Below are 25,553 nucleotides of genomic sequence, written 5' to 3' on the forward strand. Positions count from 1 at the left end.
AAAATGTACCGCACAGAGAGTATTTACTGTGGACAGGACAAGTACTACTACAGACAGAAGTTTTAAAATTTATAAGAAATGTTCCTGAAATTAATTAGGAAATTAATGAATGGCGTCAGTGGGATTTTTAACTCTTGAGGGACAATTTTGCTGTGTAGCATTTATGTCCTCAATATTACCTGAGCTGGAAGAAATAAATTAAACTTCAGAAACTAGAGGTCGTTTGATTCATTTATGTTAGAACATAACTCTCCACATGGAATAATTACGCAGCTCATTCTTTCCTAATTATGCCATTTTAGTTTTATGAGCTCTTATTTTATAAGTTGACGTATTCTTTTAGTAGTATTTATTGATATTACTCTAATTCAGATTTGATCAAGTATGCTGTTCAATGACCTATGCTTTAAGGTTGCAGAAAACTCTTTCTGGTAAAGATGAATGGTTGGTGTAGGTATCCTCCTGCCCAGAGCAGCACCACAGCACACTGACTTTTCTTCTGTTCCAGGTAGCTATAGATTTCACTGCATCAAATGGTGATCCTAGGAACAGCTGCTCACTGCACTACATTCACCCCTATCAACCCAATGAATACTTGAAGGCTTTGGTAGCTGTTGGGGAGATTTGCCAAGACTATGACAGGTAAATAACTACATTTGATAACAAAGTTGTCTTTAGTCAGTGTTTTCACAGCAGGAAATCCATGACTGCCTGTTGCCAGCTGCAGCAGGTCCGTGGTTAGTCACTTAAGAGAAATGACTACATGACAGAAAGATTAGTGTGTCTTAACACACTGTTAACAGTGACAGTGGGTTTTGATTAGCTTCGTAATAAAAGGTCTGGCTCCTGGCTGTTTGGCTGTTTCATGTGCTAAGCTTGAGGTTTGTATTCACATGCCAGAATTGCATGTTTTAGTGGATTTTTCATTAGAATTAAACTTGAAGCCTGTTTTACAGATGCTGGCAGCATCCTCTCTGATACACTGTGTGACATAGTTCTGTCCCATTCTACAGGAAAGTTTTACCAAGATTTCAGATTTGAAACTGAATTCTTGCTTACTTAAGCTGCTTAATGACCATGTCTGCCCTTAGAATTAAACCTGTGGTCTTTTTCTTTGTTCTCTTAGCCTGTTGAATATTGCAGTCTTTTCCAAAATAAATATTAAAAGACACTGATAATATGTGCATACAACATGGTGTTAAATAAATAAACAAATACAAGTAATTGGGCCAAACATGCTTTGACTACATTATGTACTTCTGTTGCTTTCAAATAGGCTGCCTGTATTTATCAAATTAATTGCTCATTATTAATCTAATTACCAAGTGCACTTCCTTTAAATGTTCTTTCTTTGTTGATGATGCACAGTATCTTACACAATTGTTCTTTCTAATCTTCTCACATATAATAGACATCCACCCACTGCTTTGCCATGTGTAAATGCTGGATCTCAAAAAAACAACATTATTTCCAGTCAAATTTGATTATATATCCTGTATAAATTGTGGAGTGACTTAATACCCTGGTTTGTATGTGACATGCCACATATGCTAATTATCCTGCTCAGAGGCACTGCCAATTGCATGGTAATTAAAAGCCTTCTCAAGGCACAATGAGTAAAATCCCACCCTGAAACAACATCTGTAAGATTTGATGGTCAAACTTAGTCAACTGGTCTGAGAAAATTAATATTTTATTGTGAGCTGATAATTCCACAGTGATTGTCCACTGATTTAATAATTATTAACAGTATTCCAATGGATTAATATACTTCAAAATGTGCAAAGGTGTAAGAAGTAGGAGCTGGTTCATGCATGCAGATTTTTTTATTATTTTATCATGCAAGGTGTAAGTGTTAAGAAAATGAAATAGAGGAGTGACACAGGCATTTCTGTATGAATATATTAATCACAATTCAGGATTCTTCATCTCAATGTGATGTATTCCAATCAGTATGAAAAATACTTGCCCTTCTGAAAATGAAATCATCAGCTTCATTCTGTTCTATTGTGCTCTAAAAAATTCCTGATTCTGGTAATCAACACAGGTAAGACTCTACAAGCTACGGACTAGGACTAAACAAAAGGCAAAATTTCTTGTCCCAATGCCATGTGTTTGACCCATACACTCTCTCAAGTTGCAACACCATACCAGTTTTGCTATGGACAAGTTAATTCAATGCAGTCAGAGCTTTGTGATAAAAATGCTGGGTGAGGTCCTTTTCTTTAGACTTGTGTTGAATCCAGTAAACCGAAAATGAAACCTTATAATCATGTCTCTAAAGTGGAAAAAGAATTAACAGGAGCAAAACCTTGGCACAGAATAATCAGAAAAACAGGTTCTGCATAAGAATTTGTTTTGTATGTAGTTGCAGCCTTGAGGTATATGAGCATATAGAATCGTATCACAGAATTATCAAGCAAATCTACATTTAAAAGATGATTAAAAAAAAATTAGTTTCAAATTCAGTTGACAAGTTGAAATATATCACAGATCCGTAACTGCTCCAGTGAGCTCAATTATGCTTTAAATGCTGAAGGAGGATTTATGTTCCCATGTTTGGATCAGATAGGAGCTCACGGAACCTAAAGGGTGCTTAAAGGAGGAGTGCTCACTGTTTGTGTTGGCATTTCTTCAGTAGGGTAAAGATGTGAGCCTATAAAGATAGCAAGGCTCTTACCTGGCGTTTTATTGTTTGAGCCTAGCAATCATTTTAGTCCAAACTATTGAAAATCCATTCAAACAAAATTTTCTCATAATCTAGATTTCTGTGTATATCGTACCATCCCTAAGGAGCTAATCCTCCAAGTTAAGTGCTGCCTCACAATCCTTGATACTATGGAATAATCCCAGCTTGTCCAAAAACCCACTATCTGTGTGGCTCAGGAACTCCTGAAACAGTTAAATGAATAGTGTCATTCTGCATAGCTAGACATGAAAGACTAACATCCATTCTTTCATCAGCAACATTCAGAGAATGAGAAATAGGCTTTGATTATTTACCTGATTGTAGAAATGCTGCAGTCATGCAGAAATAGGCCAATCTGATAATGGAAAGGGAAATGGAAAAGCTGTTAACCTGCACAAAAGACTTAATTCTTTTTACATGGTAGAATTATTTCAGGCTTGAACAACATTTGTCATAAGACGGAAGATAAAGTTTGTACCTGATGTTATCAGTGGATTAGCAATAGCAAAAGTGGATCATAAAGGAAGATCATTAGTTTTAAAGAGCTAGGCTTTAAAATATAGTTTGAAATACTGGAAAGGGGAAAATGCATTAAAAACTTATTACTGAAGCTATTGTGTAAAATAAGCAGACAGCTCCATAGAGAATGGAGCTTCATGAATCTCTAAAGAGGACCTAATAAAGCAATAAGTGAGATGTATATATCACCATTGAAACATTTTCACAAGCATTCCTTCTATAAAAGTTTATATCACTAATACAATTTTGACTTGAAATTGAGCAGGTCTATTGAGTCTTTTTTGTAGCACAGAGAAACATAATAAAATGATAAAAAATCATTGGGCGCTGACATATTCAAATATATTTTATCAAAAAGAACTTCTTATGTATTATTCTGTATTTATTCTTATTTAGTACGGACTTATTTGGATCAAAAGTCAAATGAAATGTTTTCTCGCTACCAGCAGTGTAAGCCTCACCAGGATTCTGAATAATCGCTTTACTTGACCAAGACCAAATATGCATGTTTTTCTTCTACGTGTTCTGAACAATGAGTTAACAAGGGTCTGTAAGGCAGGTGAAGTTACAACAGGGAATCTCTTATGTAAGCACATATAGCTGTCTATCTATATGTATATAGGTAGACTATATATATATATATATATATATATATATGTACTTATACATGTAGAGGTATTCCCATGTGAAGATGGGGCCCCCAGTGCAGGAAGGACATGGAGCTCTTGGAGTGGGTTCAGAGGAGGGCCACTAAGATGATCAGAGGGTTGGAGCACCTCTCTTATGAGGAAAGGTTGAGGGAACTGGGCTTGTTTAGCTTGTGATCCTTTTCAACCCAGGCCATTCTATAATTCTATGATTCTATGATACATATAAGTTAACACTTCACCATGAAGTAGAAAAAGTCATGTATTTTTTTGCTACTGTGTAAGTCCCTCCCTGCAGATCAAAGCCATAAGTCACGATAACAACAGCACACACAGTTTACTAAGATGGCTGGCCCTTTGATTTTGATTATTTGTTTTGCCAGTGCTGGAATACAACCAGCCAGCCATAAGTATATCTCATCTTTCATTCTGCAGTGATAGCAGTCTTTGGCAAAGGAAAATGGAATGAGGCTGAAAAGGGTTTGTTTGTGAGTACAAATGGTGTTACATGCAAGGGGTACTAGAGGCTGAAATACATTATTACAGATTTAAGTGATGGTACCATGCATGAAGCCTGTAACAGGACTTGCATATCTAGTCCTCAATCTGAAATCTGATTTCTGCAGTTAGTAGCTCTCCTTAATCTTCTTATTAAGAATCTCATCATATAACATTAAATATTTATCTTTCTATTAAAACCTCTGTTGTGATTCAGTAAGACACTAGAGTTTATTATCTAATGCCATCAAATTCCAACAAACACTGAAGTATTATGTAAAATAGAGGTGGCACTAAGGTGGAGCTAGGAGTATTACTGAATTTGAACTTTAATGTAAATTGTTCACCCAACACCCAAATGCTAAGCTGCTCAGTATTTCCTTTATACAGACATTATGTGTGATTAATTTTTACACAGTTTTATGTTTCTACATTCATTCATATAGTGGTTTAATAAAAATCACTCAGCAACATAAGTGTTGGCTATTGTGTGGCCAAATCGATTGGAAAAGACAAAAGGTACTTGTATTTTTTCAAATACTTTAAGCATTTGTTGCACTGGGTACTTCCTATTCTAATCTACATACTCAGCTTGTGATACTGTGTTTGTAAAATGATGCCATAAAATTGGTTTTCATTTTATTTGCTTTCGAAACCCAGTTCAAAAATCAGTTCTTCGCTCTTAAAGGTATTGCAGATTTTATTTGTTTGATTGCTTTTTTCCTGGTTTTTTTTTTTGTTTGTTTGTTGTTTTCCAAGAGCCCTTGAAACACATGGAAATTAAATTGTACCTATTTTCAGATGCTAGTGTCCTTTTTCATTTAAGCAAGAGAACTCTAGATTCTCAAGCAGCTCCTTAAAACTGGCATCCACACTAAATCATATATTAGCAAGATACTTGTGTAAAACATGCTTGTCTAGCAACCTCCCCAAAGGCCACTAATGAGCAGAGAGTACATTTTTCTTGCAAAGATCAGAAATAATTTATATGTAGAATATCTATAAAATATTTAGCTGAAAATTACAATTCTGGGCCTCATTTCATGAAAGATAGTAAAGTCCTGAAGGCAGTTTGATTTTGTCAATCATGAATTAATCTGAAATCAATGAATTGCAGCAGTAGCTGATGGCATTCAAAACCTACCAGTTATTTTCTCTTATTCAATATTTTAGAGCTAACTGAGTGCCTTCATTCTGATTGTTCATCATGTTCAAAACTTCCTTCCCTCATACAGTAAAGTGCACCTGAAGATTAAGAAAGAAAAACATGAAAAGAAAAAGGGTTTGCAGTCTAACACATCCCTTTCAGTGAAGAAATGGAAGAAACAAAACAAAACAAAGCGCAGTCGAACTACATTAGGTGAAAGATCCATCTGTCCTAGAAACACATTTTTTAGGGTAGCCAGCTGTGTGAGCAGAAGAAGAGGACAGGATATATGTGATGCACTACATGCTATGGAAGTTCCCAAATTCAAAGGTTGGTATGTACTTAAATGCTGTGTTCTGGATTGAGGCTTTAAGTGGGAAGAAGAATTTCTGGAGTTTAAAACTTACAGTCTGTTCTTTAATCAGGGCCTTGTCCCCAAGCATTAGTTGCCAGGTCATTTGTCCTGAAGCTGTTTCTGGATTTGTCGATGAAGACTGAGTTATTTAGCTTGGCGGGAGGGATCTGAATTAAATACCTTCATGTAACTTGGACAGAGACAAGGACAAAAGCAGAAGCCTGCTTTCATTGAGATGGCAATATAATTATAGTCTATTAAAAATAAGGCAACATACTAATGCCTAGAATAATTAGCACTATATGCGACATTGAATTTTAATGAAATCCCCATGTAGATTCATAGCTGATAAAATTTAATCTAACCACGCAGATCAATAAAGAAAAATATAGTTAATTATTTACCATATCTCTTTATCATTTCAATTACAGAAACAACCTTCCTGGAGGCTGTTAAGCAAAAAAAGCTGATTAACATATCTAAATAAGTTCAAAAACCATGGCAGAAGAGACATGAATCTTTTTATTTAGTGTTTTGGTAGGTCTAAATTTACATAGAAAACAAAGGCAAAACAGAAGAAGTGTAGCGTAAGAAAAACTGGTAGTTTATGCTCATAATTAAGCAGTCTGCTGGGTGTGGGTAAATGTATTTTGAAATGTTTGGATAACCCAGGGCTTAAACTGCATGGGGAAAAAAGGCTTGCTGATGCTTGTAACCACCAAACTGGATTGAAAACCCATGAATTTAACTGTGAAGGATGTAGGCTGGCACCATTATCTAGTACATGCATATACATATTTAGCGTTTGTAGTATTTGTTGACTTGTATTTGCCAATGGCTGCCAAATAATAGTTTCTGCAATCACCACTTTTTACCACAGGAATTAGCACAGGAGATTTAGTATACCGCAACCGCGTTGGAAAAGGGGATTTCATAATGGTTTCATTTGTATGTAAACAAACTTATGTATGTATACATGTATGTATCTGCAGCTGCCCTTTACCTGGTCAAGTACTGTCAGTTTTTACAGCTCTACTTTTTTCTCCACCAATTTTTCATCTTTGTGTCATCTTTATGCTGCCTCTTCTGCCAGGCACTCAATGAGTGTGTCTGTTTATCAGTCTTGAGCAGTCCTTTCCTAGTTTCTTAGCAGAATTTCTTCTTCCCATGCTTTTCCTTCACCCTGCTGCCTGCTATCAGCTGGTGGATACATCAGAATGATATCAGAAGCCTTGTGCAGGGCTCTTCTTTGCATCCTTCACTTCACTTCAGCTTGAAATCTCCTCTGAGGAAGAGCTTTATTCTATACAGTAGTTAATGCTTTGCAAGGACTGTGTGGACCAGTACCACTGTGATTTCTCTTTCACCATCTCTTTCTGGAGAGAATGGCTTAGAGCACCAAACCCTGCAGGCTATATCTGAAATAGGAGACCATCTAGATGCAGAGACTAGTTATTTGTATAAATACATGCTCATAAGTATAAATAAGCATAAATAAAAAGGCAGCAATTTGTGCCATTTTTGCTGATGCCACATGTGGCAACAGTTTAGCATCTGGTACATCTCCAGTCAACACAGCCATTTCCTCAATTTCAGAAGCATGAATTTCCTCCCTGTATTGTTAAGGATGTAATTATTCCTGTCATCCACTCCATTGTCTTAGCAAGTAGCAAAGCTGCCAATTATTCCCATTTGAAAGCCAGTCTGTCTATAAATGAACAGCATGCTCACAGTCTCCTGCAAGTTTACTCCTTTACAGGAACTGGGCAACTTTTGTCATCAGTGTATTTCACTTAACATTTTGCTGAAAGTTGTTTTGATTATGTTCTTCAATTTTTACTGGATGTTGCTTTGATTTTGGTAAAATTACATCAACTGCTCATTTGGTCACATTAAATCACAGTGTAATCGCTATAACAGTTTTATCTGCTTATCCTAGAAAGCTCATTTGTATCTTGAAAGCATTTTATGAGAAATTTCTCTACCAACACTGTCTTGTATACTATGCCAGCACAGACCCATATTCCCCTCTTCCCAGCACAAACCTTACAGATTTATTCTGATAGTGTGGGTTTAGTTTGTTTTTGCAGAAGAAAGTCTCTGACCAGCCATTTCCACTCTGATTTGTTAAAAAAATGACAAAATTATGTGCCTACTTAGTAAGGCTTTTTTTTCCTTCTAGGTGCTTGACGCAGCACACTCTGAAAGTTACACTTGTGTTTCACGAAGGGAGGGTCCCCACACTGTTTCATCTGAGGTTCTCCAAGATCAGATCTCTTTGTTATATTGTGGGATTCAGACTGCTTTCTACAATGCTGTCTTCAAGTCATGTCAAGTTTTCAGCTTCTGAAATTACAGTCTGTGTGAGAATGACCTTGTCAGTCGCAGTACACTTTCCATATATGTTCCAACAGACAGCTTGCTATAGAGTTAAGGTTTTGGAAGCTACCAGGTCATGCTTGTAACCCCTTAAGATTCAAAGGACTTCCTGGGAACTGCCCTGATTTCAAAAGTTAAATGTAACTCACTGCAGCCTCTTCCAGCATCCTCTTCCCTAGTTTATTCACAGTTGTGAACATTTCTTCTTCAAGATACTTTTTACTGAACTGGGTCATATAAATCAGGTCATTGCAATTTATTTGTCGTCTAGAAGGGAAGCTTGACATTTTAGTCTCTTCTTCTCGAATCTGCTATTTTATTAGGCTATTTTTCTAACAAGTGATCTCACTGTCATTTCATTTAGCTTAACCTACTCCTCTCTCAAGCTCTGATTACTCTTTTTTCTGTGGGTATTCCTTTCCCCAGTATTGGAATTTCCAAGTTCACATGCTATTTCTACCCTGCAGGGCCTCTTTTGCTGTTCTTTTAATGTTAACAAGTGGATGTTTAAATCTGTTTTACTTGGTGTTAGCTTTGTTAGGTATTCCATGAGTTGATGCCTTTCATTGGTTAGCTTCAGGGAATTTGTATCACCCCGCTTAATTAGTTATTTCCCTCACAGGTAAGACAGGCACTTCTCTCACATTCTTGAAACCCAATTACATGATAGTATCTGTTTCTCTGGATTCAGCAGATTCCAGCTCCCCTAAGGTGACTAAAGGCCATAATTAAGGATAGCATTTGAATTTTAATGTCAGGATTTTGCACATGGTTGTGTAGCATCTCTTAGACAGACCAAACAATGTGGCTATTGCAGTGACTTGCTATTGATTCGTGTGCTCTCTTTTCTTAACAAGATGTATGATAATAGTTAATTCCTGCAACTGCTTTACAAATCACTGCGCAGTATGGACTGGATTCCAGGCCTCATTAAATACAGCACAGGTTTGAATAGTCATGGAGTAACCTGGCCAGAACCAGAGACATGGCTGCATAGAATCAGGCACAGCCCCACTGCGGTTATATTGTGGCAGTGTAGCAGTATCACAGCGAATACAGTTTGTAGGGAGAAAAGTGCTGCAGCTGAAGCCCTGCAGTCATTCTGGCTCTGGCCAAAGCAGAGAGAGCTGGACCACAGCCTGCTGGGTCAGCCTGTCCTACAGTAGTGCAGGTGAGGTGGATGGGTTCTTGTTCCTTCTTCTAAAATAGGGCTTTTTTGTGTGTGTGCTGTGCGATCATACAGTTCGTGTCCTTTATTTACCAATCTCTGCTTGGAACCAAAAATGTTTAAATATTTCAAATGATTTCTGTATTTTCTTTGGGACTCCTGCTAATCCCTGTAAGCTGTCATGATTCAGAGTCTACTGGCATCAAACCCTCCCAAGTATTAAATAATACACTCAGTAACATGATTCATTCATATGCTTTAGAAAAGCAACAATTCATCTCATTTTCTTTCAGTTCACTTCTTGAACATGAAAGATTACAATTTTAACTGAGCTTAGAGATGACTCTTTTATTTTTGGCATTTTCTGTTGTTTCCTTTTCCTCCTCTCTTTCATTTCTTCCCCTTTCCTCCCCATGCCAACCCCCCCTCCTCAGATTCACACTTTTGTCAATTAAATGTGCATCATATTTGTGCATTTTGCTCTGGAAATTTAAAATGGCTGATTTTATCACAGGAAAAGTGTATAGGGTGGATCAGTTTTACCATTTATTCTTTTAAGACTGGAATTGAAAATGAAAGGCATAGTAATTGATTTTGCTCTGTCCTGCGTAGTACTTTAAAAATACCTTCCTGGTAATTCTGATCTAATCCAAAACCAAAATTACAAATGACAGCTTTATATCCAGGGACCCTAATCAGGTCTTTTCCTTGCAAGAATTTCAAAGAGCTGGAAATATAAATTCTTGGTCACTTCAAACCAAAAATGATGTTTGTGTGTGTGTTGCTTTTTTATTCCTCTTCTTTATCTTCCTCCCTTCCTCCCTTCCTTCCCTCCCTCCCTCCCTCCCTCCCTCCTTCCTTCCCTGTACATTTACTCTGTACAATTAATAGAATAGATTCCCAGCAACACTGATGAATATCCAAATCCTATGTGCAACAGCACCTGGGCCAACACCTTAGGAGGAAGTTGCAAAAGACTCTCTAATGTCTCATTTTAAAATAATCTCATCCAGTGGAAGAATTTCAGCTCTGTTCTTTTTGTTACTAGGAAAAGTAAATCCTCATAATAAAGGTGAACTCTAGATCTGCTACTGTATGTCAGAGAGCACCTGTGGTTAACGAGACATGATTTTTTAAATGTTCATTATTTTATCTCCCTTTCTTTCAAGACAGTTCTTCCCTTCCAGTAATACTAGGCTTCCTGGTGGAGCAGAAGAAGGTATCATTATCTGTATCACTTTCTGATTTACAAAACCTTACTATTTCCTTTGTTATTCTTTTCTCCTGTGTGTGCAGTACAGCTCACTGAGCTCTCTCTCCTGCGTGCCCCTATTAAGGTATTGATTTGTCATCATGCCTCCTCTGGTTCACCTAGATATCTTGAAGGGTAGGTGACTAAGGCTGAGCTATTCCAAAAGGATAATGGAGGATATTATCAGAAGTCATTCTATGCTGTGCATTATGTTATAGTTAAGGTGTTACTCGAAGACTTCAGCTGGTTATATTTCTGTTTGGAAGACTGTAGTCTTTGAACCCTGACAATTCCTTCTGTGTGTATTAATTTACATTTACCAATATGAGCAGAAAACATGAACTTTATCCCTGATTTTACATCCAGGCTATATTTTAGATTTGCTCAGTGTTTGATGTCTTTTTGACAGGAAAATGCATCAGTAGTCATGTACATCTATGTTTGCATGACTAGTCACGGCCCTTACATAACCAGGTATAAAAGTTGAGATCCAGTGCTTTTGCTTTTCTCATTTTCATCTCAAGTGCTTAAGCTTTTTGAAAATCATATCAACCAGGAGAACCCAGGCTGCAGGAGGTATCACTTAGCACACTCTCTGCATTGCTGCAGAACAGAAAAGATGGACCTGCAGATAAAAGAGGCCCTACTTTTTTTTTTTTTTACACTCAAGAGACTTTACAGTACAAATGTATGAGTCTAGGTATCACCCAGCTGGATAACTGCTGCCGGTGTAGCTTTCTGGATTGCTGTATTAAACACGGACACTTACATTCTAAGCAAAACTCTTTTTAGTCTTCATTTTGCTCTCACCCAAAATCAATTAAATTGCAGCTCCGCGGGGTCTTATTCTCTAATCCAAGCATGGCTTAATCGTTGATGTAAAACAAGGTTTTTTTCCTCCCCTCAGACTCTTTTCTAATGTCTTATTTCTTGCCCTCTAAGTGCAAGCCTGAATTCTCATCTGTATCTATTTATAAGGGCTTCCCTGCTTCCGGGACTGCTTAATCAAAGAGAAAGCTATCAGCAGGTGGTTAGCATCAAATGTCAGCAGCTTCTTTGTTTCTGGCATCTCATGGAAAAAAAATGTTTCATTACCATGCAAATGATGTTAGTCCTCCTTTCCAAGATCCATTATCACACAGTGTAACATATGGTACACAGGACTGTGCTCCCAGGATTTATGTGGCAACTAAATTTCTTAGCAGAACAACAATTGTGAGAGCTAAGCCATCAGATGGCAATAATTACTGTTTCCCATTTCTCAGTGATCTGCTGAATATTTATCTATCTGATGGTAGCAACTAATAGCTCACCGTGGGGGTGGGGGGACAGTGTTATTTCTCCTTCCTTTTAAGCTATACCAGGTGAAATAGCTTGGCAGCTTTAATGATGTTTGCTGTTGTATGTCTGGGATGTGTGTTACTCACGTGAAACTTGATGTGGCAATGTCTTGAACTACACAAAGTTAGTCAAACCTGTTGCCTCTTCCTGGGAACCTTGGAAAGTGCAAATTATGTTTGGAAAGTGCCAGAAATGGTGATAAGAATCCAGCTTTTCCAAGGGCCCCAAAACCCTGTGAGTAGAATCAGATAAACCTAGAAGAGATTTGGTTCATCAGAGCAATGGGGTACAGTTCCATGATTTCAGTGGTGCTTCAGGGTATGTTTGGAGTTAAGCGTATGTTTGGGTGGATTGTTAACTTTGAGTGTGTGATGGAGTCCTTTGCTGACTCAAGGACGAGACATTCCTTACAGCTTGTTGTTTTCCACATTGCCATCTGGGAAGAGGAAACTTGACAGGACGTGGGCTGTGTGAGACATTACTGCATTTCTGAAAGGGTATTAACAGCCCTGAAGGCTCCAGGTCCTCTGAATCAGGATTTTTGTCTCTACAGATCTGTTTGGTGTAGAACAACCTCAGCATAGTGTTTGAAAGCAAATTCACCGTGCAACAGCATTTGCTAGGTTACCAGTTTGTATATCCAGATTGAAATAATTTCATGTTTTAGTGAGACTACTAGTGAAGCACATGATATAGGTAGAAAGCCGTACAGAACCAGCAGGTTTCTGGGGGTGAATTTTTAGATATTTTAGGAATTCTATTTTGCTCACAGACAACTGTAAGAATTCACATTTGCAAACACTTCTAATTACAGTCATCTCTTCACTAAACTCATTTTCTGAGCTGGGGAGCATATCCACATTTGTATGAAATCAATCTGTTTTCACAGTCTGTTAGACAGCTCACTCTCAACTGCAGCCAGATAGTACAGAAGAAGAGGTAATACGGACCTACAGTTGCACTTGTGGGAGTAGTGCAAGATATCTCGATTTCCTTGGTGTTCTCCAGGTGCTTTTAACTTCCCCAAATACTAGATGGTCACCTGAAAAATGTCCAATACTGTTTCTCCATCTGTTCAACATAAACCCCTCCTTCTCTAATACCTTACCATCCCATTCTGCCATGTAACACTCTTGACCTAAAAGGCTTTTCTGTGCTGCTTTGCATTTTTGATGAATGCTTACAGGAGAGTAAATGTTTGTTGTTTCAAAATGCAGTTCTTTGTGTGAGAACTCTTTTCTTTATTCTTTTCCAGTGACAAAATGTTCCCAGCCTTCGGATTTGGAGCAAGAATACCCCCAGAATACAAGGTAGGTGAATAAGAGAAATGTTCTCATTTCCTTCATTTATGGGGCATAAAATAAGGGAGAAGAGGGAGAAGTACAAGTTGAGGGCTGGGGGAAGCAGCTTCTACTGTGTGTTGTCTCTCATCGGGTTTTCTCATCCTGTAGTATCTCACTGAAACCAGAAATCAAAATCAAAAGAGGTATGTTATACCAAAAATATTTAATGGTATTAAGCAAAACTTTGATGATGGATGTTAGCCTGCTAGAAGGACTGAATGTTTTAATAGCACTGAACAACTATATTTTGAAGCTTTGTGGGCATTGATTTGACAGAACCGATTTTTGCAGGACAGAATTCAGTGAGTGGCCTAATGCCTTTGCTTTGTGGGTTCAAGATTGAACATCTGCCTGAGAAAACAGACTTCAGAAGATTTTTGCTCTGTATCAAATTTCTTTGCAGTAGAGGACATCTTCAGTACTAGGAAGAAAAACAGAAGAGCATATTCATGCTAAAAAGAGCTTGTATTTTTAAACAAAGCAGAACAAAACAAAATGAGTGATCTAGATGGATGATGCAACTAATTGTGGGCAGCTTCCAGAAAAGGAACGCCAGTGTTAATGCTTTCTAAAAATCAGAGACAGCAGACAGTTTCCAGAACTTCAATACAGATTTTAATGTGGTACATGTACAGAGAACATCTGTATCTATACTGTACCTGTTCCAACTGTAGCAGGTGATAACCACCTGTGCTATAGAAGGGGAAGTGTTTTGGAAAATAAGAATGCTTAGTGGCTTCTTCCAATAGACGCATTAGTAAAACACAAAGACTGCTTCTCAAATGTCCAGCCCTTCTCCACAAATATGTACATCTCTACCTGTGATTGTATGGCAGTGCTCACTGAATGAACTGATCTATATGTCATAACTAGATTGCTCTTGGGCCCACTCTTGACCATTCCTGATAAAGCCACATACTACTGTGATGTTCCACCAGCTGTGAGGTGAACATCATTGCATGAGGGAGAACTTGCCATTCTTTCAGCTGTTGAAAGCCATACTTGACTCAAGGACTGCTCAAAGAACAAAGTTTCTGTGTCAGTTGAAGTATTTTCACTGGTTTTCTGGAGATAGCTGCTTTCTTAACCAAAATGATCAGATTGTGACATTGATATGTTAGGTCATATGAGCATAATAGCAACGTACTGACTTTGTTAGTCGCTTGATTGTGAAGTGTTTCAGGTGCCAGATTAAAGACACATGTCTGGCTAGGAAGTGATTTCAGGGGTAACCAGATATTCCTGCAATCACCACCGCCAACTGGTCTGATGCCTGGGAGGAACTAGTCTTGGGATACGTTTCCTGATAAGTACTCTTAAGAAGTGAGAGACTTGGACAACTTAATTGCCCAAATATGCATGCGAGGGTCTTGCATGATAACATGATCTGTGTATTGCTGACCTTTTAGAGCAGGATAACAGATGAATCAGTATCTTCACATTTTGTGAAGTTTGCAAAATGTAGTGGTAAAGTTAAGATGGAACTACTTGCTTGTGAATTACTCATGTGATAGTAAACAAGTCCAAAAGTACACAGAGATACAACTGAGAGTCAGAACAACACCATGGAAAACTGTCACAGAAAGTGACCAAGAAAAAAAAAAATGTTAAGACATCAGCTTACTAACGTAATGAAACTTTGAAGAAGAGAAGAACCACATTGCAGAGGGACTCACCCTTCTGTGCAACAGATGGAGACAAGTAATTAACTGGGGGTCCATCATGGGCACATCCAACTGGAACTAAATTATGAATTAGCAGTAATTTGTGCTTCTGTTCAATCCCCTCCTGTAACGTACTGTGTAGTCCATCCAAATACCTGCATTCTTACATAAACAGTAACCTTTAGACTTTTAGAGTCCCTGCTTGGCTTGGTCTGCACTTCTGAATTGAAAGATTTGCTTTCTAAGTGAGTGAGGAGTCCACCTCAAAATGATGTATTAGTAAGTCAAGACCAATTGTCCTGAAGATCCTTCAGTAATTCAGTCTACACTGGTATCATAAATTTAATTCAAAACCAACAATGCTTAGTGTTTAACGTGGGATACAGCCAAGATGCATAGGAAATGGATATAATTGAAAGTAACAGAAGAAACAAGAGTGCTCACACCTTGTTTACTGAAACTTCTCTTCTTCTGCAGAAATACGGTAGCACTAAAGACACCATGGCTGTAGTGTGGATCTCAGACTATTCAAATGTTCTTCTGTTACTTTTGGCCAAAATTAATTCAACTCATACATATCTTAATTTAAAGGATAGCAGTGTCAGAACTGTGGTAAATCACATCTTCAAATCTAGATTGAATCATTATGAGAAAGTCTAAATTTTTTCTCCATCATGTGGATATATCTGCTTTTCATTTTAATTTAGAGTGCAGTTGAGCCTCCAGTCCTAATTAGTTAATCTAACCTGCATATAGCACATTGGTTTCTGCACACCAGCAGCTGCTATCTTTTAATTCTTCCAGTAGATGACAAGTTGCTAGGCCTGTGGAAGAAATTATTCCCACTACCAAGGGTTTCTAAGTAACCATGGGAGCCTCCATACAGCAGTAAAAGAACAGTAAAACAAAGCAGCTTCCACAGAAGTCTAAATGAAAGCTGACCAATCTATGCATGGCAATAACACAGTAGAATGAGGTCAGAGGAAGGCAGCCTGATAAAAACAGTCACCAAAGTAAGTGGATGTAGTGGATTCAAACCTAATTTACATCATGGTCAGTTACAGGCTGTAGGAAAATGGGGACTCACTATTCAGCATAAGCCAAAGGTAACGAGCCTCCACTGTGCTTTTTAGGACCAGCTGAAGGCCACTACCTTCGGGGTGGGCATAAGCTTTACATTTATTTGGCAAGATTTCTTGGGTGCACTAGGTGGTATGGGAAACAGGTGTCCATTTTGTGATGTCATGTCAAACCAGTGCCTCCATTTCTTACTCTCTTGGGCTGCATCCATTAGTTTGGGATGGATGCTGGAGGGTAGCATCCACCTGTCCATTTAGTAAGATGCCAGCTCCTCACATCCTTTTATGTGTTACAATAAGTGCAATGTTTACTATGCCAAGCAATATTTTCCATAGAAAAATATACCTCTCTTCACATTAGCACTTCAGAACAGCGACAGCATCCACCTTTGCAGGCTTATCACGAATCTCCTCAGGGTGAGCCCCTTTAAGAGCATATTGTATATATGCTTTCTGCAGAATTTCTGTTTCAAGAGCCCACTGTTATGTTACAATGATTTTATTTCCCCTCATTTCAGCTCCAAATGAAACACATCAGCTGTTAGCAGGAAAAAAACAGAGTTTCTTAGTGGCACAAGTAATCTGTGGTAGTGAAGGAAGCAAGACATGCCATGTAGAACATTCCTCATCAGTCTAGGGGTACTTTATTCAGCAATATGATCTTTTTCCCCTGAGACCTGACAATTACATCACCCTATTCCTTGATCTCAGTAAACCTCTAAGAGTGATATTCCACACCTGAGTTCTAACAGGCAAAAACTGCAGAACATGAAGGCTATTCCACAGCACTGTCTTCAACTCATCACTTTGTTTTTCTGAGAAGCTTGATGTAAAGTTAAGAGGTAGCTGACAGTGTGCACTCAGACAGTGCTGCAAAGGTCACAGTGAAGAGGAGAAAAACAAGCTGAATCACACACACTAACTTAGCAGGCAGAACTCAGAGCAATTGAGGAACTGTACAGAGGCACAAAACTTGCAGTTAAAATGAAATATATCTATTAGAACTGTGTCTGCCCCATGACAGGTGCATTGTCAGTAATGAAGTGTTCTTTGAAGGTTATTAGGTGAATAATTAAGCAACAGCTTAGTGTTTGTTTTAAGACACTTCTGCTTGTTTTTGAATTTTTAATGAAAGCTCAATTCATTGTTTATACTGGGAAGATCCAGTGTGCTATAATGAGCATCAGCAAAAATGTTTTAGACTGCTTATTTAGTTGATGTATCTACAGAAGTGTTGTTGTTGTAATGGACATGGTGGTGTACTTACAGATAACTAGAGCTACTCTCCATATTTCACTTGTAAAAAAAAAAAAGGAAAAAAAAAAAAAAACCTTGAAGAAATTACCTGTGAAATAATTTGTTCCTGGTACAGGAAGTTCCTGGAAAGCTTTGTTTTAATAATCCCACCTCTATGAGGTGTCTGCTAAATAATTTATAGCGTGCTGTAGAGAGAACAGATTAATACATAGCCAAATGTAAGTAGGCTCCTTACTTGGAGGCTCTGAGTGGTGCTCTGTGCAGCATGGTAGTGCCAGGCTTAATCACCTCTGCACTCCTGAATTTCTCTTTCCATACCTTTTATGTATTGATTTTAAAACAGCCGGAGGGCTGAGCAGAGGCTCAGCTAATTATTTGAAACTTAATCCATGATGTGAAACACAATCTTAGTTCTACAGGGACATTCCTTACTGTGAGGCTGAATTTCACCACAAAACAAGGCCTGCAATTCTTTGCGAGGTTCTCTGTGCCATATAATGACATAAAGCAATCATTCTATGTTTGTATGAAATGAGGTATTCCAGAATTTCCTGACTCTTAACTTGACTGTCATACGAATGACATTAGTGGACTATATAGACACAACTGCTTCTGAACAGCCAGGTGTCTTGTTTATTTCCCTTGAGAATTTCCCAGTCTTCAGCATCTTTGTTATTCACTCTATTCCTCCTTTTTTTCATTAGCATGTCAGTTCTGGTAGTGCATAAGGGCTATGTCATTCAGTGTCAGAAAGGTGCCATTCAGTATACTGGCTTTGGGCCATCTGACATCAGTATAGTTTGCCTTTCATCCTCAGAAGCCCTTGCACGCTTAACTGAATTTAAGAAAAGGGGGAGGAGAATGAGTTCTGGACATTTGGAGAAACTTCTCTAAAAAGATCTGCTATTACTCAGTTTGCACCGAGTAATGATTTCCTGTTTGTGAACCATCCCTGAGCTGCGTAATGAGCTTCTCCCCTTCACATTATTCTTATATCTTGTTTATATTCTGACATATTTTTAAGAGAGCATAGAAAACAACCAAATCCTTCTTTATTAATTGCGTTTCTTGTCCCACCCTTAGGGTAAATTGTAACACCAGTCCTGGTGAATGAGAGCGACAGTGTATGAGGTCCACTTGCTGTAGAATAGCAGCCATTGCTCAGGCAGCACTGGATCACTTTGCACAATTTCTAGACTAGTTTTTTCTCATTGGCCCAGACTGTAGCCTGTTCTTCTTGAATAATAGCCTGGGTGCCATAGTTCTGAACCAGATAAATTGTTTGTATATTGTGATCCTGAAACTGTATAGCAACAAAAGCGTCTAGCCCCTGCATGCATAGTGTGAATTAAATAATGTATTTATAGCTCTGGAAAAGAATTGTGGTGTTCCTTTTGCTGTAATTTGAAATGCTTTAGGAATAAAGAAATAAAATCTCTGAAGAGGCACAACATTGGAAGGATGAGCCTGCAATATATATATGTGCATCACTTGCTATTGAGATGCAGGAAGTAAAAAATACAGAAAGCCTAAAGGAAAAAGAAAGGCAATTGAACAACAGAAAAATCATCTGTGAGTGAAAACTCACCCAGCCATTCTTGACATCTGCAATTACCTTTGGCCTGCAGCTGGTCATGAGACAGGCAGATACCAGCTGGGCAAGTCGCGCAGGGAGACATACAAGAACAGCCAGACAGAAGTGCTCTGGAGCACTGCTGAAGCATATCTGACAGCCCTGCTCTCCTGTGCGGTCTTAGTGAGGAGCATGCGTAGTGGCTCTCTGCATCGTCTTCTATGTCCAAGAAGCCTGAATGGTCCATTTAAAACCCTTTGAAAGAGATAACTGATGCTTGGTGTAGACATAATAAATTCCTGGCTAGGGCTGAGCTGGCTGAATGCTCTTCAGTGAGCTCTTGCTGAAGTTCTTGAATTTTCTCCCATCATAGCAGAAGTCTCACTTTATTTAACCTTTTAATAAGTAATGGTGAGCGTTATCATGGTGGGCAAGACCAGCATATGATAGGACAAATGTGTAGGGCAAGCATTTTAGTGATGATAAAGCTTCTGGTAAGTTCCAACTAGAGAGACATTTGACCCATCTGATGTTGCACACTGGGAAAGATTAGACTGATTTAAATTAGCTGGATCTAAGGAATCCTATCAAACAACATAAGAAGGACAGGGTACAACAAATGAGTGCTGTGTGTACCATCTATTCACAGACTATTTTCTGTGCTATTTGTGTTGTATAAATGGAAGTCATCTAAACTAGCAGATGAAACAGTGGCATCCAACACGTAAATCTCTCTGTAAATAATCCATGTCCCATTGCACAGGAAGTAAGCAAGTTGCTTTCCATATGCCTTAGAGTGCTGGCACTTCCAAATGTCCTACAGATATCCAAAAGTCTTAAAGGTATGTGGTTGTGTTAGGCATATAAATGTCTCCTTTACTCTGGAATGAGCTCAAATTAGAATTATGCAAATTGCCTCCTTACATCTGAGTCACGTGCACTTTTTGCAAACCAAAATATATATAGATAAGGTTGTATGTTGAGGCAGAAATTGGGCTTCATTCCAGACAATGGGAGGTAACAGGAGAATGCAGAGTCTGAGCTTCAGAGCTGAAGAGATCAAGAGAAATCAAGCCTCAGCCATCAAGGAATGGTGCAGAAGAGAATCTGGGGAGCAAAGCAGACACGAGCAAACCAGAAAATCAGAAAAGAGCATCTGAGGAAAGTTTTGGTCCCAGTATGTTTGTGCTGTGGTTGCTAATCTCTAATTGACAGACATGTAGGAAGCTTGGAAACTGAAACTTACATTGTCTTCCGTAATTTATGCATTCAGAAGTCTTGTATTATTTTCCCAAACCACTGAAGATAACGATATACTATTTTATTAGAAAATCAGCAACATTTTTGTATTCACAGACATTTATCTTAGAAAATAGCTCAGTGGTATTTCATTACAGACATATTTGAAGAGTGAGAAAATGGGATATTTACTTAATTTGAGGGGAAAAGTTTTCCTTATTTTTATTACTGATTTCTCCTCCAACTACTCCAATTTCTTAACAAACTTAGACTTTTTACATTTCTTACATGATTGTCTCGCTGTGGATCCAAGGAACTTCCTTGATCTCTTTGGAGAATAAATTATTTTCTCAGTAAGCCTGTGGCCTTCAAAAGAGAAACGGTTCACATGGTGCATGGAAGGTTCAGAACAGGGCTGAGCATGAGCTGTAAGCTCTTCTGCGGTCTGCGACACAGAACTAATGAGAGCTTGCATTTACATCCCACCTCAGCAATAGGTCCCTCTTCTGTCGCCGGCATTGGTAGCCCAGTGCTGATGCCATATTGATGTGATTTCTCATGTGCTTGGGTGTTATTTTCTTTGTGTTCTTCTTTCCTGTTTTTTTATTCTTATTGACAAGTTTGATTTCAGTTGTGGTACTTTGTTTTCACATGGAGTTCCATCTGAGACTGTATTTCTGACTTAAAGCTGAAAGCTTAAAAGATCTCTGGTCCAATGCAGAAAGAATGTAAAGGGTGTGTAACTGAGAGTTCTCTTTGAATATTTTTTCCTGCTATAGTTTTCTCTTCTTTCCATTTATCTGCAGGTCTCTCATGATTTTGCAATCAATTTCAATGAAGACAACCCAGAATGTGCAGGTAACACATCAGGACAGACTTACCGCTGTAGTTCTGCTGTGACAAATTCTGCTTCTATTATTTATTGTATCCCTTGAATACTTTTCGAAGTGTTTCTTAAACAGTTCTGAAACCTAACAGATTCAGAGCCCTTGGGCTTAGCTGTAGGAGCCTTAGCAAGTGCCACACATTAATGTTCTAAAAGATAGGTCCCACTGAAAGTACACAGTGTTGGATGCTTAGCATTGCACATCCCTGAATTGCTACGCACTGCTGAAAACTGAAGCCATGTTTTCTGTGTTCCTTTCGGATCTACAGCATTAGTATATATATATTATTATGTATAGTTTGTACAGCATTAGAGGGGCAGGACATGAAAGGCAAGGCATGCTGTGCACCTCTGCAGTCAGACTCCCACTGTTTACAGCCAGTTGTTTGGCAAGACCTGTAGCAATAATAGGCTACTGCAAGTCAGCCTAGTGAGATCCAGCACCTGAGTCAGAGCAGAGGTTGAGTGTGAGAGAAGGAAGCATGCTTTTACAACAGCAGACAGCTGTTCTAACACAGCATAGGTGAGTGGTGTATTCTAGCAATATTCACTAATCTTCACTAGAGGCTAGATTAGTGTAGCATACATCATGCATTTTTAAATGAGGTCTGCAGTGACTAATGCTATCTGTAGAAGCTTCTGCTATGGTACTCACATGTCTAATAGTCCAGCAAGTAATCTTAGGCTCACAAATGTTTGAAAGTCTTGGTCAGATGATTACTGCTGTCTAAAATGCACAGGTTTTTATTCTCCCTTATTCTTTGCTTCAAAACACTGAAACAGGTGTTTCAAAATGTACTTCTCATTCAGATTTTTTAGCTCTTCCTTTCAACCCTTCTCAGACTTCAGGTGTTCAAGGCCAGGTTGGACGGGGCCCTGGGCAACCTGATCTAGTAAACGTGGAAGTTTGGTGGCCCTGCCAGGCAGGGGGGTTGGAGCTTCATGATCCTGAGGTCCCTTCTAACCCGGGTCATTCTGTGATTCTGTGATTCTGTGACTTATTAGTGGCTTTCTTTCTGGTATGGTCTGCAGAACATGTCCAGGGTGAAGATTAAAATACCAGGGAATAGAGTGAGGAAGAGAGGACAAGCCATTTGATGAAAAAAGACATTAGAAATTTTCAGATTTCATGCGTTTTAAGTGAGTGACCTGTCTTTTTGGTTCAGCAGCCATTCCTGCTTTGTCAGCGCACCTGAATTTTTGGCCTACTCCAGCCTCTGTAGGTCAGGTGCTTGAAAAGTATTTGGGCACTTTTATACCCACTCAGCCTCCTCTTCTGCTTCCTTTTTCAGTCCAAGGCTAATACTTTTATCATGCTGACATTATTATATAATTATCTGCATTGACTGAATGCTATTTATAGTATTTGAGAAGGCTGTCACACCTATATAGTGCCAACAGCAAGTCAAAAATTAGATAGACAAACCTTCCGCAGTTAAAGAACTTACAATTCATTCTATGTGTGGAAAAGAAAATGCAGCAGTGAAAATGAGAGGAGATTAAAAATAAAGGAAGAAGCTGCTCAGTGAACTTTGCCTAAGCTTTATGTAACTTAGCTTTATGTGTATTCAATTGTTTTGTGCTTTGAATAAGAGTCAGCTGAGAAGTTAATCCATCACCTAAAGGTGTAGAGAAGAAGCTGTGAGAAGTTGGTTGCAGCATGGAGGAAGGCCAGGGAGGAAAGTTTAGAGCATTCATACGCACATCTCCAAGATAAAAAAGGCTCTTCTGTGTACCATTTAAAATAATATCCATCTGGATGAAAGCAAGAAAACAAGACAGACCAGAAAACATGTTGTTTAATCATCTGCTGCAGCTTGCTTATCATCTGCCTGTAATGAATGCTTGATTAGTTCCTACAACCAGTTGTTCTGTGCTGTTTCTCTGACTTTTGTAGATGCTCACTCTGCATTAGGTGGCACAGGCTGCAGTAATATCAGCCCATCATGTGAAGAGAGGATACTCTTTGGGCTAAGAGTGGGAGGGAGATAAAATGCTTAGTCACTACACTATTTTACCTTGTAATATTTAGCATACTTGCCATAAAAATACAGGAAAAATACTGAAGAATATTTTGCTTTAAACCAAGAAGCAGAGACTGGAACCAATATAAAGAGTACATGTCTGCTTTGCCCTTGAGGAATTAAATCCCTTTCTTTGTGGAAGTAGTGACCTTTTACTGACACATAGGAGGGTTAAGCATCACTACATTGAATAGGGATTGTGTTAAAATGTCAACTCTTTAATGAGCGGTCTGGGCAGAGAATGGATTGAGAGCAGGCTGGAGGGGAAGAACTTGGAAGTGTTAGTGGTTCAACATGAGTCAACAGTGCATGTTTGCAGTCCAGAAAGCCAACTGGATCCTGGGCTTAATCAAAGGCAGCATGACCGGCAGGGTGAGGGATGGGATTGTCGTGTCCCCCTCTGCTCCACTCTCACAAGGCCCCACCTTCATCACTACATTCAGCTCTAGGCCCCAGCATAAGGTCATAGATCTGAGCATGTTCAGAGAAGATCCATGAGATTGCTTAGAGGGCTGGAGCACCTCTGCTACAGAGATAGACTGAGAGAGCTGGGCTTGTTCAGCCTGGAGAGGACAGAGTTCTGGGGAGACCTTATAGCAGCTTTCCAGTACTCAAAGAGGATCTACAGGAAAGATGAGGAAGAACTTTTTTCAAGAGTGTGTACTGATAGGACGAAGGATAATGACTTTAAACTAAAAGACTGGCACAGGATGCCTAGAGGTGCTGTGAATTTCCCCAGCCCTGGAAGCATTCGAGACCAGGTTGGTTGGGTCATTGGGCAACCTAGTAGGAGAGGAGAGGTCCCTTCCCATGGCAGGGGTGTTGGAACTGGATTGTCTTTAGGGTCCCTTCTAACCCAAGCCATTCTATGATTCTGTGAAAACCCATCAAGACAAATGGAAAGGCTTGTGCTCGCTTAACAACAAATGGGGACATCCCATGGTCAGCAGAACCTGCCTTATAGATCACATATGGATTGGAGAGAGCCATACCTGGCTCTTCAAATAACAAACTCTGTGCACTATAGACTCTTCTGTAACTGCAGCATAGCTAGGCAATGCCCAGATAACCTAATACTCAGTACCGCTAATATTGAATCCAGAGTAACTGAAGCAGCACAGAGTTCAGCATGGGATAATTATTAAATCAGAGTCAGGAGTGAATTTTTTGGCCCCCAGCAAACCCAATTAATATCTGTAGGCAAGGCTAGCACAGTAGGCCCATGCAAGCTCCAGTATCTCTTTGGACTCATTTGTGTATATACCTGTACATTCAAAGGAAAAGCATACTTCCAGTTAGCTTGCTTGTAAACTGAGAATATTTGATATAAGGATCAACAGAATATATAAAATACAGAAATTTGCACATTTTTTCCCCTAATACCATTTCTGTTCTGTAAAAAAAAAAACCACCAGTACTTATACTTGTATGTTTAGTTTATTTATAGTACTTAAAGTATGTTTATAGTCTTACATTTAGTATTTACTTATTTACATATATCTTATAGTCTTTATTGTTTGAGGAAGAAAATGACCACATCTAATCTATATAAATGCTTCTACACATACGTGCATTCTTCTACACACATACCTGCACATGCTTACACTGTATTTCATTAGAGCTATTGAAAGCGGATTCACATTTAAAAAGTAAAGGGATGAATTGTAAAGAAAGATACATCATTGGCTTTGCCTAAAATGAAAGGGTCCAAGAAAAGTAAGCCACAAGGTAAACCACACTCATCTCCTTTTGGATTTGGATTTAGGAGGAAAGTTTCTGAAATAAATAGGAGGAAATATTTCTGAAAGATATTGAACTGAAACTATATACAACCACGCTACATCTGTTTGGACTACAGGGAATAAGCATTATCTCATACTATTTTAATGCGTAAATTAAAAACACATTGTATCTTGCCAACATCTTAGAGAAGATTTATGAGGCCTTTTTGCAAGACCTGTATGTATATATAATGAGGTCTTAGTGAGTTTAAAAGTGGGAGTTAACAAAGGACCCATTTTGCAATATGCAGTTCCCTATCAAGGGAAATTTTGTACCTTTACTCTACATTTAAGCAATCATAGCTATAATTGGACAGTTTTCCTTTATCTGTGAGCAGTGCAATGAAGGAATGTGTTTCTAACTATCTACAAAGTGGGAAGACCATGTTCCCCACTATTTCATCATAGGAGGTTCAGGTGTATCATTGTCAGATAATGCAGCTCCCTTTAATTTGTTAGGAATGGATCCACATTGTTAGTAATGGATCTATATATTCTCCTGTAAACATGGCTGAGTAAAATCTCACAAGTGAGCCAGTCTCGATGCAAACTGGAACTGGCTCAGGATCTCACCGAAGCCATTTCATTCTTCAGCATCCTTATACAGTTCTTCAATCTGTCACTTTCTTTCCAACTTTAGACCTTTAATCCTCTAGGTCTGGTAAACTGGGATTCTGCCTGTGGAAGCTAATGTGCATCACTTCAAGAAATG

At 38.6% G+C, this 25,553-nt stretch overlaps 1 protein-coding gene across 3 annotated transcripts in view; it reads left to right on the top strand.

Annotated features, from left to right (window-relative positions):
• Nucleotides 1–25,553, top strand: part of CPNE4 (copine 4) — a 198,534-nt gene that overhangs the window by 165,603 nt on the left and 7,378 nt on the right. For all 3 annotated transcript variants that reach the window (XM_015854074.3, XM_015854075.3, XM_085538247.1), the window contains exons 11-13: nucleotides 509–642; nucleotides 13,251–13,305; nucleotides 20,957–21,008. In XM_015854074.3, coding sequence (XP_015709560.1) covers nucleotides 509–642; nucleotides 13,251–13,305; nucleotides 20,957–21,008 — 241 coding nt within the window. The remainder of the gene's footprint in view (nucleotides 1–508; nucleotides 643–13,250; nucleotides 13,306–20,956; nucleotides 21,009–25,553) is intronic.

The sequence above is a fragment of the Coturnix japonica genome, chromosome 2 (genome assembly GCF_054131305.1).
Source record: "Coturnix japonica strain WE chromosome 2, WE-NBRP24, whole genome shotgun sequence".
Taxonomy (NCBI): Eukaryota; Metazoa; Chordata; class Aves; order Galliformes; family Phasianidae; genus Coturnix; species Coturnix japonica.